The 18362-nt window shown below is 39.6% G+C and overlaps 1 protein-coding gene across 4 annotated transcripts in view; it reads right to left on the bottom strand.

Annotated features, from left to right (window-relative positions):
• TEC (tec protein tyrosine kinase) overlaps positions 1-18362 on the bottom strand; it is an 87948-nt gene that overhangs the window by 11156 nt on the left and 58430 nt on the right. For 3 of the 4 annotated variants that reach the window (XM_074951446.1, XM_074951449.1, XM_074951450.1), the window contains 10 exons: positions 15677-15805; positions 13677-13717; positions 11968-12149; positions 10985-11050; positions 9002-9056; positions 8743-8822; positions 7802-7935; positions 5822-5896; positions 2302-2473; positions 1928-2144 (listed from right to left, as the gene is read on the bottom strand). In XM_074951446.1, the coding sequence (XP_074807547.1) occupies positions 1928-2144; positions 2302-2473; positions 5822-5896; positions 7802-7935; positions 8743-8822; positions 9002-9056; positions 10985-11050; positions 11968-12149; positions 13677-13717; positions 15677-15805 (1151 nt within the window). The remainder of the gene's footprint in view (positions 1-1927; positions 2145-2301; positions 2474-5821; positions 5897-7801; positions 7936-8742; positions 8823-9001; positions 9057-10984; positions 11051-11967; positions 12150-13676; positions 13718-15676; positions 15806-18362) is intronic. The other variant, XM_074951448.1, reaches the window with a different exon arrangement.

Raw genomic sequence — 18362 nt, 5'->3', positions numbered from 1 at the left:
TGGCCTTTTGTTATGATGGAGGGACTCGCCATCAACTAAGCAGCACTTGCTAGGCAAAAGTCATGGGTTCAAATTCCCAGTGAATGGAGAGAGGCTGGGGACAGGCATTAGTACCTGGTGGTATGAGTCCCTAGTAAGGGCCTGAAACACCAATTGCACCTTCTCCTCTCTCCATGGTGGAATATCAGAGCTAATTTTGATTCTATTAGGAGTCTTGTTACAGGATGCTGAGCTGAATTCACTTTGGGCTAATGGTGCACCAGCACTGAAGCTTCCCTACTACAAGCTGAAATCACTAAAGAGCTAAAATTACTAAGAGCTGAAGTTACTGAGTGCTGTGTTAAGTGGGCGGGGGGGTCTGAAGATATATTGCAGGATAGGTGGAGTGGCTCACGGGACGACTGATGGAGCAGATCGGCTAGCGGAGCAGAGCAACTTGTGGGACAGCTGGCGGAACAGAGCCCCACGGAGAGGCAGGGCAGTTGGCTTTGGATCACATAAGGTGCTCTCACCCAGGCTGGGAGGTAAAACTCTGCAGATAAACTTTCGAACTCTGGAGCTGCACTTACCAGGGACTTTTGGGTTGTTGGACTTTTGGGACTTTGGGTGACTTTTGGGTTGCTGGACTCAAGAACCAAAGGGAAAGGACATGGCGCAATTTGTTTGGGGTGGGTTTTTGCTCATGGTTTGTGTGATGAGTCCTGTTGGTGGTGTTTCCCCAACATAATGCCACATTGTTTCTCTCTGTTATTAAAAGACTTTTGCTACACTCGGACTCTGTGCTTGTGAGAGGGGAAGTATTGCCTCTTAGAGGCGCCCCGGTTGGGTGGTATATATTTGTCCCAGGTCACTGGGTGGGGGCTTGAGCCAGTTTTGCATTGCGTTATTGGAATGGAACCCCTAGATACTGAACCCGGCCCTTGTTGCTGCCAACTCCGACGGGCAGAAGGGTTACACGTGTAACCCTGGGATGTGCAGAGCTTTTCCAGGGGGCACATCAATTCATCTAGATATTTGCCTAGTTTTACAACAGGCTACATAAAAAGCACTAGCAAAGTCAGTACAAACTAAAGTTTCATACAGACAACTTGTATATACAGTTCTATATACTATGCACTGAAATAAAAGTACAATATTTATATTCCAATTGATTAATTTTATAATGATATGGTAAAAATTAGAAAGTAATTAATTTTTCAGTAATAATGTGGTTACACTTCTGTATTTTTATGTCTGATTTTGTAAGCAAGTAGTTTTAAGTGAGGTGTAACTTGGGGGTACGCAAGACAAATCAGACTCCTGAAAGGGGTACAGTAGTCTGGAAAGGCTGAGAGCCACTGTTTTAGAGGAACAGTAGTATATTACTTATCTTAGACTCCTACATGTTATCTAAATCTGTGTCCTATTAGAACCACTGTGTAAGATTCTCCAATATAGAGAGCTTTCCAGACCTCATCCCATTGCTCACCAAGGTACGTGTTTCATTAAGATCAGTCACAAGGTCAATGATGAAACAGAAAAGATGTAAATACATTCTTTAAGTGCAAATATATTTGCTTACGGAGACAGACATATTATAAAATGAGCAGGAGAAATTACTTTGTGGTTAGTAAGAATTCTGAATAATGAAATTAATATACTACAAAGCATAATTTTCTGTGCAGAATTGACAATAATAATTTTATTAAAACACTTAGGAGGTTTTTAATACACTGCCCATGCAGATTCAATCATTCCTCCCTGTCCCAGATGGGTCAATTTTGTGGATTTTGCTTAATATTAACACAACCAGCTAAACAATAGCATGTATTTTTGAGAAAGTTATGAGTAACTGAAAAAGAGAGATGTTTAGAATAGAAACAATTTCTTACCCTTAACTATTAATGCCTAAATCAGAAATGTAGTAAAGAGGCTGATATGATATTACCAGATCTCTGTGGATAAAGCTGTTTCTCTCCAAGTACTCCATCCCTTCACATACATCCTGGCACATTGTCAGCAAGGTATCTTTATTAAAGTGTCCACGTTTTTGTCGAAGGTAGTTCAGTAGGCACCCATGTTCCATGAACTCTGTCACTATGTAAATAGGCTTCTGCTGTGTACAGACCCCATAGAGCTGAACTAATTTAGGATGGGTTAGCTTCCTGAAAAGATTTAAAACATATCATTATTGTAGCTTTCATCCCTCTAAGAAGTTATACAAATCTCACCTGGCTAGAATTTTTTATTTATAAAGAAGTGCATATGTACCAGAAACCTGGGCCCTGTGGTATAAGTGCTAAGTACTATATAGCAACTCACATCATTACTTTAGCTTCTTCTATGAAGTCCTCCTCATACATTGCACCTTCTCGGATTGCTTTGATGGCCACTTTATATTGCGCCCTCCATTTGCCAAGACGCACCACTCCAAAGAGACCACTCCCCAATTCTCTCATGAAGGTCAACTCTGATGGATTAATTTCCCATTTCTCTATAAGAAAGAAAAGACAATGACTGTTAAAATATAATAGGGAACATATTAAATCTAAAGTGACAGAGGAGTGTGTGAAAATACTACTAGTAAATTTTGAGAGTTAGGTGTACTTTAGAACCACTTTAAAAATCTTTGTATCTCATAAATTGTGAAACAGCCACAGCCTACAACAAACTTTTAACCAAGACAGAGGTCAAAATCAGACTCCGTTTTTTAAACCATTAATTAAATACTAGTCACTGAAAGTTCATGCTCTTGTATGGGTGTCATTTATAAAGTTGTGTGCTTAAAAAAGCCGAGAACTTACAAATTGGACGGTAACAGACTGTGAATCCCAGTGATAATTAAACCTGGTCATATTCTTTCATAGATTCATAGATTTTAAGGCCAGAATGGATCACGGTGATCATTTAGCCTGACCTCCTGTATAGCACAGGCCATAGAACATCCCCAAAATAATCCCTAGAGAGTATCTTTTAGAAAAAACATCCCATCTTGACTTTAAAATGGTCAGTGATAGAGAATCCACTGTGACTCTTGATAAAGTGTTCCAATGGTTAATTACTCTCACCATTAAAAATGTACACCTTATTTCCAGTCTCAATTTGTCTAGCTTCAACTTCCAGCCATTGGATCATGTTATGTCTTTTTCTACTAGATCAAAGAGCCCATTATTAAATATTGTAGATACTTATATTTCTGTATAGATACATATCCCTAGGGAGATACTTATAGACTATAATCAAGTCACTCCTTAATCTTAACTTCATAAAACTAAATAGATTGAACTCCTTGAGTCTGTCACTATAAGGTACATTTTTCTAATCCTCTAACCATTCCTGTGGCACTTCTCTGAACCCTCTACAATTTATCAACATCCTTCTTGAATTGTGGGCATCAGACCTGGACACAGTGTTCCAGCATCAGTGCCAAACCCAGAGGTAAAATAACCTCTCTACTCCTATTTGAGATTCCCCTTTTTATGCATCCCAGGATTGCACTAGCTCTTCTGGCCATAGCATCATACTGGGAGCTTATATTCACCTGATTATCTACCACAACTCACGCATTTTTTTTCAAAGTCACTGCTTCCCAGGATAGAGTTCTCTATCCTGTAAACCTGGCCTATGTTCTTTGTTCCTAGAGGTATACATTTACATTTAGCCCTTTTAAAATGCATACTGTTTGCTTGCATCCAGTTTAGCAAGCAATGTAGCTCATTCTGAATCGGTGTCCTCTTCATTATTTACCACTTGCTCAATTTTTGTGTCATCTGAAAACTTTATCAGTGATGATTTTGTGTTTTCTTCCAGGTTATAGATAAAGATGTTAATTAGCCAAGAATTGATCCAAGTTGGATCCCATTGGGAACCAAGCAGCTTGATGATGATTCCCTGTTTAGAGTTACATTTTCAGACCTATCAGACAGTTTTTAATCCATTTAATGTGTGCCATGTTAATTGTATACTGTTCTAGTTTATTAATCAAAATGTCATGTGGTACCAAGTCAAACACCTTACAGAAGTCTAAGTATATTATGTCAACACTATTACCTTGTACAACCAAACTTGTAATCTCATCAAAAAAAGATCACGTTAGCTTGACAGGGTTTATTTTCCATAAATCCGTTCTAAACAAAAAGAGCTCTCAACCATGCTTGTAGCTGTTTCCATCACTTCACACTGACTCAAACAGACATTCTAGGCTTCAGAGTGGTGTCTGAGGTTATTGTGTGTAGTGGTTGTGTTGCTGTGTGGGTGGCTGCATTGATTTGTGTGTGGGTGGCTGCATTGATTTGTGTGTGGGTTGTGTTGTGTGGATTTGTGGCAAATGAGGGGTATGTGCTGAAGAGAGGGGCTGTGTGTGTTTGGGTTTATCGTGTATGCTGGTTGTGTCGTGTGGATGCTTGTTTTGATTTCTTGGGTGGTGCTGGGCGATGTGTTGATTTGTGCAGGTGGCAGTTGGGTACACAGCTGTGGCAGTTGGACCAAATAATCTACATAGTTTAGTCTCTTGAGGGCCGTAATATCTTGTTCTAATTTCAGTTGTTGGGATTATTGTGTGAGTGCTGGGCGGAGTGGTGACCTGTGATATACAGGAGGTCAGAGTAGGTGATCTGGTGATCCCTTCTGGCCTTAAATTCTATGACCTTAATCCACCATTTGTGCAATCTCCCTCATACAACCAATGAAACTGAGGCATGCAAATTAGTTGTAGAGTAAGTATGGTGGTCTGAGTTACCTCTGACATCACAATGGTCTAAGACAGTTGGCATAGGATAGATGCAGGGCCATACCTAGGGGGGTGCAGGGCCCGGGACAACGCCGCCACCCTCTGGCCCAAATCCCGCCCCCACTCCACCCCTTTCCCCAAGCCTCCGGCCCGCCTCTTTCCGGCTTCCACCCCCTCCCACAAGCGATGCCGAGAGCAGGCAGGGTGGAGCAGGCTGGGGCTGGGTTGCTCACTGCTACTGGTGCCATGCCCCCCACTAACCCCCTAGGCCACCCTGGACCCTGCATCCCAAAGCGTGGGGCCCCCCAAAGCGTGGGATCCGAGCCAGTTGTCCCGGTCCGTCCTATGGACGGGATGGCTCTGCATAGATGTACTGGTGTAATTCATAAAGTTAAAGTGACTGAGAACTTAAAAATTGGATGGTAGCAGACTGCAAAATCCAGTGATGATTGAACCTGATGGTATTCTGAACAAAAAGAACCCTCAACCATGCTTGTAGCTGCTTCCATTGTTTCAGACTGACTCTAAGACATAACAGGCTTCAGAGTGATACAGAGTGCCAATCCTGGACTCCTGTTATATAGATTGACATTGTATTATCATTTGTATTAGACTTGAATCAGAAAACTGCCCTAAACTAAAATTTTGTCAATTCATCTAAGCATCATAAACTAGAGATGCACAATGTCTGATGTGCTAAGTATGAGCCAGATCATTCCATTCCATCCCACCCCATGGAAAGCCAAAACAAAATATGGGATGGCCAAATTTAAGTAGTAGAAAGAGTTTGAGGGCCTGCAAAGGAGGAAAGGGCATGACCCTATAACCATGCAGATCTCCAGGCATCCCTAGGGGCAATAGAAGGGGGCAATGAATTCTTGTGGAGGAACAGACCCTCCTACCACTTTCTTCAGGAGCATTGTAGTCCTTGCATTTACTGACACACCTGGATTCCATATCTACTCTTCCTGTGAGGCTTTAAAGAATTAATGCAGGCAGTCACAATATAAAATTAGAGATTTCCATCAGTTTTAGTATATATTTTGTCAATTTAGATTTACACAATGTCACTTTCTAGGAAATTAGTGTATATTTATGAAGGTGTGTTATTACCGTAGCTGAACCCAGCAGTAGTTGGTGCAGGCTTCTTCTTTGGAGTCACTGGGTATCGCAACCGTGTAACAAGACCTAAAATTTGGAGAAAATTTATAAATGGAACATAGTCTACCCCAAAATAGTGTTAGGCAGCAAGTCACTCATATTTTTATTGTGCATTATAATATTGGATAACCATGAGAATATAGTAGTTGTAGTCATGTTGGTCCCAGGATTAGTGAGACAAGGTGGGTGAGATAATCTTTTATTAATCCAACTTGTGTTGGTGAAAGAGACAAGCTTTTGAACATACACAGAGCTCTTCTTCAAGTCTAGGAAAGGTACTTTGTGTCACAGGTCAATGCAAGTGGGGGGACAAAATATATAAATAAATAAAAGTGAGAATATAGTGACAGTTCTTTCTTCTAGAAAAAAGAAGAATTCAACTTATTCTTGATGTATTGTATACATCTTCGCTTTGTCTTGATCACTTGATGATTACCTGTTCTGTTCATTCCCTCCGAGGCACCTGGCATTGGCCATTATCGGAAGACAGGATACTGGGCTAGGACCTTTGGTGTGGCCTATTATGGCCGTTCTTATGTTCTTAAAAATTGAATCTGTCAGCATTCAGCCCCTCTGAAAATAAGAACTCTTAAATGTGGCCTACAAGTTCTCTGTATTTTTTATTGCTAAAATAATGTACATTTAGCATCTAGCATGTGGACACTCTTAAATCAATTTGAATGTTTAATATTAGCTTAATAAATTGAACACCACTGGCTGTTGAGGAGGGACTGCACCTACTGTAGCTCAAGTTGGAAAGGTATAGTCTCATCAGTATGTTTGGTGAGTAGTGCATGCAGCTCTCATTTATAATAACAGGAGTCACTCACATAAAATCCCTTTTATTCAAACTCCATTTTGACTAAATATTCTCCTAACACCTGGTTAGGAAAAGATAATGACATTAAATGAATAAAGGATAAAATAGAGGGAACAATAACCAAGTCAATAATTTTTTAAAATGAACTAAAATTATGATGATAAATAAGAATCATTTTTGTTTTTTGGAGGAGAGGAATTTGCACTTATCTTGATTCCAGATTTATTATTTTAGAATTATTTATATTAAAATAATATAACCAAACTTCCTCAGATAATTCTCAGGGGATCCCAGGTCCCTTCAAATCTGATGTAAGCATCTTGCAGATATATCCTTTGAGATGGGATCAACCACTGTCTGGACTTGAGGGAAAATCACTGTATTGTTTTAATTTCTGTACACTGGTCAAGATCCTGGAGTGTGCACTAAATGGCCAGTGGATTCTGTCTGCTAGCATAACCAGCTACAGGATCACCACAGTGCCAGCAGGATCGTCTGGTGCCATATGGCTGGTGTACATGTTCCGAAACCACCCCTTCCTGAGTGCTGGCATAGACAGTGTTGCTGGGATATGTATATATCAATTCCCAGCTGCCTATTCAGACCCTTGAATCTGTTAGTACCTGGTATTGGCTGAAGCCTTCAGGTTACTCTGGGGTACTAATATTGCACAGAGCAGCATCAGGATCAGGGGAATGCAAAGGTGAGCTTTACAACACATTTGGAGCCCCTCCATTGTCTTATCTGTCTGTTCCTAAACCTTAGCCAGGGATCTAGTCCACTGTGTAGTAAGTTAATGAAAGATATTGGATGGATTCAAAATTTAATGAAAAGTGAGTACAGTAAAAAGAAACAACTATATAGTTCTGAACACTCCCTAATTATGAGGAGTTTGTTCAACGTGTAAAATTTAGAGGTTATTCATGAACCGTAAAGAATTTTTTTAACAAACATTTTAGAGTGACACGATAAACAGAAAATTTTGTAAAAGGCAGTGTCTCATAGTCTCTTTAAAGGGCATTTATGGTCTGAAGAGAGACTATGTTAAGATGGCATCATCTTCCTATTCAATTTGCTTCTATTTACTTGACAGAAAAATCAGATGCATTTACCTGCTGCATTATGTTTATGATACTCAATTATCTCTGGAATGGTGTTAAAAAGATGTTTTTCTGCTAGATAGTACTGCTTTGGTGATGTCATTGTTTCTTTTATATGGTAGTGTCTTATTCCTGATGAACCTTCTCTAAAAAACAAGAATTAAAATATGATGGCATTTTTAGGAATGAATCCTGAAGAGAGGTACCTGGTAAATAGGAAATAAAATCACCTATACATATAAAACTGAATCTATCCCTGCCAAATGGATAAGAGAGAACAAATGGCCACCTGCTTTGTCCCCCCCATACAGCAGCTGGAAACAATCACTGTGGTCATGGAGCTCAAAGACTGTGTAAAGTTAGCACCCACAGTGGCAGTACTGTGTCCAGAAGAAGCGGTGATGAGTGGGCTCACCCCTATGTATTGCTCAGTATCACTGGTTCCTTGGGATTAAAGCACGTGTACCCACTTCAAAGGTATCACTGGCTCTGCTCTCCTTGCCCTCCCTGAAGCTTCTGGAGGCACTGCAGTTCTTTTAAGCACAATGTGTCTCAGAGACCCTTTTGGCGCAGTAGGAATTTGCACCACTCCCAAAGTGGGGCTTTGTCTTAACGGCACTATAAAGGCTGTAAAATTTAGGCCAAAACTTCCAAGTTGGATACCTAAAGTTAACCACTTCAACAAATGGTCCAATTTTAAGAGGTGCTGAGCACCTTCAACTTGCACTGATCCCAGTAACAGTTGTGGGTGCTCAGCACCTCTGAAAATCAGGTTACACATTTAGTTGCCTAACTGTGGATTCAGGGGGCTAATTTTAGGCATTCACCCTTTAAAATATTGGTCTTATTTCTTTGTTGAACAAATAAATCTCCTTTTTGTAACCTATGAGCTCGTGTATCTATGCAAATCAAATTCACAACAGAAACTGTAATTAGTGGCAACAGTAACTTACCCTCCATATTTTGTATAAAGGGATACTGTATACAAACCCGGCTGACTAGAATCTCTCACCACAAAACCACCTTCTTTATCCTGAAATCCAAGCACAATGAAATTTTAGGCTCCAAGCCTTTCTTTTTACTTGTGCTCCCTGATATTTGCATGAGTCAGAATTAACTGATCATTTCATTTTTAATAAGAGGAGCCAGCTTAAGAGAATTCCACTTGTTAACAACTTTGTGCTGGATTGATACAATAATACAAATACTTACCTCATCTCTGAGAAGTTGCTCTGCCTTACTTCTGTTCAGATTTCTGCAATACCATCTGAAAAAAAAATTCTAAACTCTTAAAGATATTAGCAATTAAAAAAAACTTACAAAAAACAAGGTGTTATGAAGTTACTAAGACAGGAAGTCAAACAGAGTCAACATATTTTGCAGTACTTGAGAACAAGAACTGAATCTATCGAACGATAGTGAATTTACAAGAAGGTTCAGTCATCGTTACATTATGTAGTTTATAGACAGAACAGTTCTGAAATAAACCCAATAGGCTCTCACAAAAGCATGGAGTGCAATAACGTTCAGTTAATATAACTCACTTTGCAACCAGATTACCTGTCAAATATGTGTATTAACAGCTGTCATTTCAGTAACAGACCATAAGCAACTGAAAATCTTAACTAAATCTTGAACAGGCTGTTTACACACCAATCTAGTTACTAATTGGGCTTATTAGTAAGTTGTTTTTTAATTCAACAACACTGTATGAGTCTGTTGGTTAGATTTTGGAGGGTGACTGATCTATTCAGAGTGCAAGTCAGGAGTGAATCAAAGTTTACCTTTGCATACCCTGATCTTGGTGTTAGCTCGGTGCACAGCCACTCCTATGTGCTAGGTTAGAACAGCCAAAGGGCTGTTCAAATTTATGCCAGGAACTGATGGTCCACAGCAGTCAAAAACACAGCTGGGGATTGGCATGGTATGGAGTGTCCCGACTATGCCCCCTTTCTCCTGCTACACTGGGAATAGGTTGGGGAAGAAGTAGCAAACAAGCCTGGCCCCTACATCAGCTCTGCAAAACTAGAAAGTAATACTACAAGGCCAAATCTCTAACAGCTCTCTCTTTTGCACCAGAGTAATGCTCCCTGAACTGGTTAGAACCAGACTACAGCATGCAGGTGACGAGGTGCAAAGTCGTTACACCAGAGAATTCAGCATGATTTCTTCCTATCTCTCCTTATTAATTTCATAGCACAGAGCAAGGCAAAACTCTCAATAAAAGTCTCAAAGATCAGGGAGTAACATTGGAAAAGAATGAGTAACATCTAATAAAGATGAGAAAATGAATCCCTAAAGAATATCTATCTTTGGCCAAAAAATAGAAATGTGAGTCATAAATAATTTTTACCAAAGTTTTGGAATTAATAATGTGGTTTTATAAACTGCTTTACATATCTTTTCTTGCAGTTTGATTTTATTTAGTATGAGTTCATATGAAACTTTAGTAAGTTTTTAATAGATCAGCACAGTAGTTTATGCCTGCTCTTGTTCATAACCTGATATTTTAAAACAAAACTTTAATTTGAAGAAACAGGCTTACAGAAGAGCTTCATAACTTCCATCCTCTTAAGTCTCTCATAAGTAGTTCATAATCACCCATATTGTTAGTAAAATGCTTGTTGTATTTCCAGTTGTTTATAGTTGATGAGCTGATTGAATGCACTAATGTTTAAACTGCACACAGATATCTCTTTTGTTCAAATTTGGACTTATTGGTCCAGATTCTCTGGTCATCTACATTCATTGTGCTGCTTATGTTCATTGCTTGGGTACAGTGGAGAATAAAGGACTCTACTTTATTCTTTTACAGTCAGATTCCTTTCAGATGACCATACCACTTCACATTAAAAATTCAACACAGACTTATAACAGATGAAATTCCTTAAATGTTTCCCTTGATCTAGCAATACTTCTTTGCTGTTGCTCAAATTTAGACTCAAAAGTACATGCCTGAATCTCCTCTCATTTCTATCATTGTAAATCAGGATATTCACCACTGTGAAACAGTGACAGAGAAAGAAGAAATCAGAAAAAAAATGTATTTCGAATCTTTTAAAAAGTTCAATCTCTGATCTTAGTTACATAATCTATAAATTTACACAGATTTATTTGTAAAATATATTCTTGCAATTGCTAAAGCTTAAGGTTTATTTTATCCTATTCCCCATTTTTATGCTAATATTCACTTACTCATACTGATCAAGGTTGTTGGACTTCTTTCCTGTTACATAGTTGCTTGGAATATATCCTGTACTTCTAGAAAGAATAAGAGAAACATTGCGCCATAAACTTTAATCATGATACAATCTGGGTAACAAAATACAGAATGCATCCTTAAAACACAGTTCTTCACACTGCTAATTAGTAAAGGTCACCAGCACTCTTTTACCTTATCACTGACCAGTTCCGATTCTCATTATATAGAGGGTTGTGGGTTTTTTTATTCTGACTCATCTTCCCTGCATCTAATGAGGGTACACTGAATGCAGAAGGGTCAAAGTTAAAATACTGAGCCAAGCCACTCTTCCTGTAGAAAAAGCAGCAGGACAGGACAAAATGAGAAGCCCTATGCTTCCATGCCAGCTTTGTGCTTTGGTGGTCCTAGCTCCATCCTTGGGGATATACTCTGACTGAGATTGTCAGGAGAACTGAGATGCCTGCTGTTCCCCAAAATATATCACCACAACAACCCTGTTGTCTTTCACTAACTCAAAATTACCCTGAACAATTTTCAATATTGAAGCGGTGAATGTTGGAGCATGAAGAGTATCATTAAGACAATGTGAGATGTCTAAAACACCTTTAAAATAAATGGGAAAAGGTGGGGGGGGGGTGGTTTGTTTTTCTATAAACATTAAAATTGAGTACATTTTAGTTTTAAAAATTCTGACATATCGCAGGAAATTTACTCATAAAAGCCCCCCACTCTGCAAACTGGTTTGTGCAGAGCCCCACTGGGTTTAAAGGGATTCCGTGTGGGCATAAAGGTCGATGAACATGGATCAGACTGTAGGATTGTGGCTCAAAATCAGATATGGGCAGCAAAACACATCTAGTTTTTAGCTACATTATTCTTGTTATTTAACAGGAATAATCAACATAAATTACTGCAACAAGGGAATAGTCTTACTCAATAGTGCAGTGGGTGCAAAAAGGATGGAAATGCGTCTCACCCATATTTATCTCTTGCTTTCCACCAATGAATGTCATTTTTTTCAATTATTGTATATTCTTCACCTCTCTCTAGTCTCAAATCATGAGACTCTGTGGGTTGAAAATCATACATTGCTACTACTATTTCTTCATCTTCATCTTCATCTTCCTCAGCTGGGGGAACAGGTGGTGGAGGCCTTCGCTGAAAATGAGATAAAATTACTGGTATTCCATTCAAGCAAAGCAAAACACTCATTAAGACATTGAAGATGAAGGTCGCGTCAGTTCTGAGCTCATTCAATAACTAGTTAGCTGAGCTGCAAGGCCCTACACTCAACTTGAAGGCATTTGGGTGTAACATCATAACTTCTGAATGCCAGAGGTGATCAATTCCAAAATGTGAGGGAAATGTTGTAGACGTCGATGAGCAGAGCCCTGCTGATTTGGGGGAAAATTGAAAAATTTGAAGGGGGAAAATGGGAAACGTAGCCCCTGCCATTTGTTCAGCACAGCCAAAGCTTCAAACACCTCTGCAACTCTCTAGAGAGCAAAAAACTGGTTGATGTCACCCATTAAACATCTCTAAGCATAACAATACCCTAATCTCAGTTCTGCTTATCCTCCCATTAGAGTTTAACCTGTTGCCACCCCAGGTCCCCCAGTGACTTATCTTCCACTCAGAAAGAAGAGAAAAAATAATGGTGGGGAAAGAAGAATTAGGGGAGATCCTGGCATTGGGTGAGGGGGAAATGGGGGGCACCCAACCACTATCATGATGGGAATGCAGGAGCATGAGGAAAGAGGGAGCATACAGAGCTCCTGGCATGAGAGGAAAGAAAGATGGGGGCAAGGGTAGAAGGGGGAAATAGGGGACCCTGGTATAAGGAGAGGAGGAATGGGGGGATACTGAGCCCTGGGCAGGGGAAGATTGAAGGACTCTGGCAGGCAGAGAAAGGGATGCACATCAAGCCCCTGGCATGGGGTGGGAGGAGAATGGAGGACCCTGGTATAGGGGGAATGGGGTACACACACAACTCCTGGCATGGGGGAAAAGGGAATGGATGGCACATAGAAGCTGTGGCATGGGGAGAAAGGAGGAATGCAGGGTGTAATGCAGAGTCCCTGGCATGAGAGAAGGGGTGGAGCTTGCAGCAAGGCCCTGAAATAGAGGGGGATGAGTGGGTGGCACACTGGGAGCTTATGGGGAGAATAGAGTGATGCAAGGAGCCCCTGGTATATACAATAAACTCGGCCTAAAGAAACAACAAAGTGCACAACTCCCTATTTATTAACAGACAGCTGAATATTTAGGTGTCCTGTTATAGAAGAGGGTTCTCTTTACATGTATGGTATTGAACAGTTTAGGCAAATTTGTTTAGCATTTTACATACTGGCTTATTTTTTTTAAATAACAGATGAACTATAAAAAGGGCCCAATCTTATAAACATTTATCCCCAACCATAATGGCTACTATGGTGAGTACTCTAATTCAAGTCAATAGGGCTATTCAAAGTAATAATCGCTATGGGCCAATCCAAATCCCACTGTAATTAATAGAAAGTCCATTGATGTCGGTTTGAGCTGGATCAGGCTCTATGCCTGGCAGTGCTTGCAAGATTGGACCCTAATCCTTGAAAGAAACATATTATAGTGAGCCTAAGTACTGTATACAAAACGCTTCTCAGTCAATTGCAGTGAACTACTCAGTGTTCTGAAGATTCCACCTACCTTATTTGTATCTGGTATTGAAGAGGGTGATTTCCTTATGCCTAAAAGCAATGCAGTAGAAGTAACTATGTTACATTTATAAATATACTGATAAACAATAATATAAAAGATTTTAAAATTCAGACAAGATTTTAACATCTTAACCAGCCCTCCAATTAGTACAAACTTTTAACTCCTAGAAAACAAAAACAGCTCTGATAAAAAGCTCTGTAAACCCATACTTAGTATGACAAAATGTAAATTGAACTTAGTGGAAAAGTGCATGCCTGGCAGACCTAAAGACTGAAGTCTACATCTATCCACAGAAAATGTAAAGTCCATCTCAGGAAAAAAATCATTAAGTTGACATTAAAATTGTGAGTATACAGCAGTAATTTGAAGATAAAAACTAAAAGGAATTTCTTTTTAAAAGCCTAAAACCCACCAAAAGAATATTCAAAATTAAATTTAAAAGAAACTTCCTGCCTGCACAGTTTAGGTGGTGAATAGGAGATGATCTCCCTCCTCAAGACCTCAGGAGATACTCAGAGGCATTGGAAAAACTCGGTACTTGAGCCCTTTTTTTGTGTCTTTATGATATATAGAGAAGGCTTGAAAAGATTTATGTCTGTTCGCCGCCACAGCTCCTTCACCCAAAAAGAGGCATTTTTTTCTTTGTTTTTTTTTACATTAAAAACTCAGTCCTATTTAGCCTGGAGGACACCACCGTACATATGTCAAGGCAGGGATTATTATCTTCCTGTTTGTATAGTGCCTAGCAGAATCAGGCTGACCATGATCCTGACTGGGGCCTTTTGGTGCTACAGTATAAATAATAATAATTTATTAATCGGGCCTTACACATTTCTAAATATGCTAGACCACACTGTTGCCATTTAAGGCCCTAATAAATCCACTGACTTCAGCTGGACTTAAGCACGTGCTTAAGTGCTTTCCTTAATATGGATGCTTTCCTGAATCAGGGTTTAAATTAATTCTATACATACAGATGTAGTATTTACTATAGTTGGGGCCAGTTTGCACGCCAGATTGCATCTATACTGTTGTGCATTCACAATCCATGATTTACATGTGCAAACAGCAACATGTATATGGAAATCAGAGTTCAGCTAGGTTTGGGCACACAAAGTCTGGTGTACACATTTATGGAAATTTTGTCCTATTTCCCTACATCTATTGGTCCTGATTCTCTTCTTCTATCATTTTTACACTGGTGTAATTATACTGACTCCAACACAGTTATTCTTAATTTCCACTGGTTTAAGTGATAAAAATATCAGGCTCATAGAATCGTAGGACTCGAAGGGACCTCAAGAGGTCATCTAGTCCAGTTCCCTGCACTCATGGCAGGACTAAGTATTATCTAGACCATCCCTGGCAGGTATTTGTCTAACCTGCTCTTAAAAATCTCTGATGGAGATTCCAGTGCTTACCCACCCTGACACCTAGGAAGTTTTTCCTAATGTCCAACCTAAACCACCCTTGCTGCAATTTAAGCCCTTGCTTCTTGTCCTATCCTCAGAAGTTAAGGAGAACAATTTTTCTCCCTCCGCCTTGTTACAACCTTTTATGTACTTGAAAACTGTTATCATGTTTACCTTCAGTCTTCTCTTCTCCAGATTAAACAAACCCAATTTTTTCAATCTTCCCTCAAGGGTCACGTTTTCTAGACTTTTAATAATTTTTGTTGCTCTTCTCTGGACTTTCTCCAATTAAAGTGGACTTTGTCCACATCTTTCCTGAAATGTGGCCACCAGAACTGGGCACAATACTCCAGTTGAGGCCTAATCAGCCAGAAGTCTTGTGTCTTTCTTACAACACTTCTGCTAATATATCCCAGAATGATTGCTTTTTTTGCAACAGTGTTACATGGTTCACTCATGATTTATTAGATTTGTTTAATAAGAAAGGCGCTCAGATACTATGATAATAAGGGTCATATAAGTAGATAGATGAAAATCAAGCTAAAATGATAATATAGGAAAAACATATGTACTTACTATTTTCAAAAAGATTGTATTTTTCACAGCCAGGTGCTAACTTTTCTGTTTGTCTGCAACATTGGTAAATTCCTTCTGTCCAGAATTTAGGATGATACTTTACCATTATATTACTATTTTTCTTTATTTCTATAAAAGGTAAATAGTAAATAGTTTAAGGCACAAAAAAGCTCTAATAATAATTTCATGTTATTAATTCATAAATACTACAACACTTAACATAAGGGCATAATCAATACTACTTCTGGTACTTATTGCAATGTTACTACTCTTGAGAGATTCATTACAAGTTAATGTGGATGTCATACAGTCATTATGTAGGTGATAATTTCATCAAGCTACAGGATGACTTCTCCACAAGAATGCTTTTGGGGGCCCAGACTATTGTTTAAGAATTCACTTTAATGGAGCTAGCTGAAACAGTCCTCCATTTTAGGATAGCTTTATTATGAAGAGCATCAAAGTAACAGCATTGCCTATCTCAAAATTTTCTGATATGTGACACAGTGAATGCCGTGAGTGCATTATCTAATCAGCAAAGTATTGCTGCCCACAGTTTTTCTGAAGCTCTGAATCTGAGGGGTTCAGTTTCAGAAATGTACAGCTAGCAAATAGCCCAGAAGAAAGGCCAAACATGATGTAATGTGAGCGGCTCTCACAGGAACCTACTTTATCGACCTAAGTCTGAACCTAGTTAACCTGCACCATCAATAGCTCTGCTTACCTTTAAAAAAATAGCAAGACATAATATTACAAATGGAATATTCCAACTCATATCTGCATGGACAGGGACACAGGGCAATTGGTGGCCCCTCTGACAACATTCTGCAGAAGCTGATTTTTTCATCAGGCCTTTTACACAAACCCCTAGATAGTCATATGTTTTACTGCACCTGCAGTAATTGTGATTATAGTGCATGGAATGACATAGACCTGAAAGCACAAAAGGAGTTAGGTACCTAATTCACTATTTTAAGTGCCTAAGACCTGGTTTTGGCACCAGTTCGATGCACAAAACTACCTGCCAAACCCTGTAGGCACCCGAACTCACTTGCTGCCTAAGTTTTTGCAGTAAAAGTTCCCTAGGCACCTATGTTTCTGTCTATGGGCATACACACTGCTGCCTCCCACTAGGTATTCAGGCACCTATCTCCCTGCCTGTGTCCAAGAGTGATTTTAAAAAAAGGGGAAGATAGGCTTTTCGTTTGGCCACCCAAGTCACATATGGGGTCCAATCCGGTATATGTTTGAGAAGCCACCTGCTGGATTGGGCCCCTCAGGTGAGTTCACACAAAACAGCTGTGGGAGGGGAAGACCTCCTTGATATCTTTTAGCCCAGTGGTTAGGGTTCTCACCTGGGATATGGAGGACCCATGGTTCAGGTCCATGCTCCACCTGAGGGGGGTGGGTGGGAAGAAAAGGATTTGCCAACTCTCAGGGGAATGCTTTAACCATTTGGCTACAGGATATTCTGATGAGAGGCTTCATTAATCTCTCCAGTTGAAGCTGTTGCACTCTGGATAAATAATTAGAATGTCTGGAGCAGGAAGACTGGATCCCAGGTCTCACACCTCCTGGCTGAGTGCGCTAACCACCAGACTGTGGAGTCATTCTCATCCCTGTGCTCATGGGTTGGTTGGTTTTTCTCTCTCTCTCTCTCTCTCATGTCATTTGGGCCAGAGAGTGAGAGAATGCACAAGCATTAGACACAGCTGGTATAGCTTAAATGCTTGGAAGCTGGGGCAAAGAATCATCTTGTTTACAGCCCCCACTATTCCTCCAACACATGCACATACTGCTGCAGTGCATAGTTTAAGCTGCACACTAAAGCAAATCAGCCCCAGCGTGTCCAGCTTACAGGGATATATCTGCTTTTTAGTACTTTACTGCTCTACTAAAATATTTCCAGCAGTAGATTTGTAGAGAAAAACTGTTTGAACTTGAAGTAGCAAAGTCAAGAAAGCAGTAGCACTGCAGTAATTAATTTACAAAGTGATTTGCTCATTAAAGGTCTCAAAGCGCCTTAGCAGTTTAAATTGATATCCAAACTACTCGTATGGATCATATCACCTATCACCAAAATTGTCTGCTGCTGGATGAAAGCAGCAACTGTTATACAGTACACAAAAAAGCTAAACAAAATTTAGGATAGGAAATTATACATAATATCAATGACACTGCAAGGAGAAATTTAGATAGGCAAGACGTAACTGCCAAAGATAGAATGTGGGCCAACCTACCAACGTTACCAAATCCTTTTCTTGCAAAAAGTAGCTTTGAGGTCTTTAATGATCACAAGTAGTCAAAACTTTAGTTTTACACATCATCCAAAAGATAGCACCTACAGCAGCACAATGCTTCCTGATATCTTATTGAAGAATTGGTTCAGTGTGATTCAGAGATAAGCATAGGTTTCAGAGTAGCAGCCATGTTAGTCTGTATTCGCAAAAAGAAAAGGAGTACTTGTGGCCGATGAAGTGAGCTGTAGCTCACGAAAGCTTATGCTCAAATAAATTTGTTAGTCTCTAAGGTGCCACAAGTACTCCTTTTCTTTTTAGAGATAAGCATGCTATACATTGAATAACAAATAGCACTTCCTACAGTAGCTGTTTATTATAAGATTTCCATGTTCTGACCCTTCTTATCTTGTGATAAACGACAGGATTGTAGCATAAGGTATTCTTAA

Source organism: Natator depressus, chromosome 4 (assembly GCF_965152275.1).
Source record: "Natator depressus isolate rNatDep1 chromosome 4, rNatDep2.hap1, whole genome shotgun sequence".
NCBI lineage: Eukaryota > Metazoa > Chordata > Testudines > Cheloniidae > Natator > Natator depressus.
This window is presented reverse-complemented; position numbering and strand designations above follow the sequence as displayed.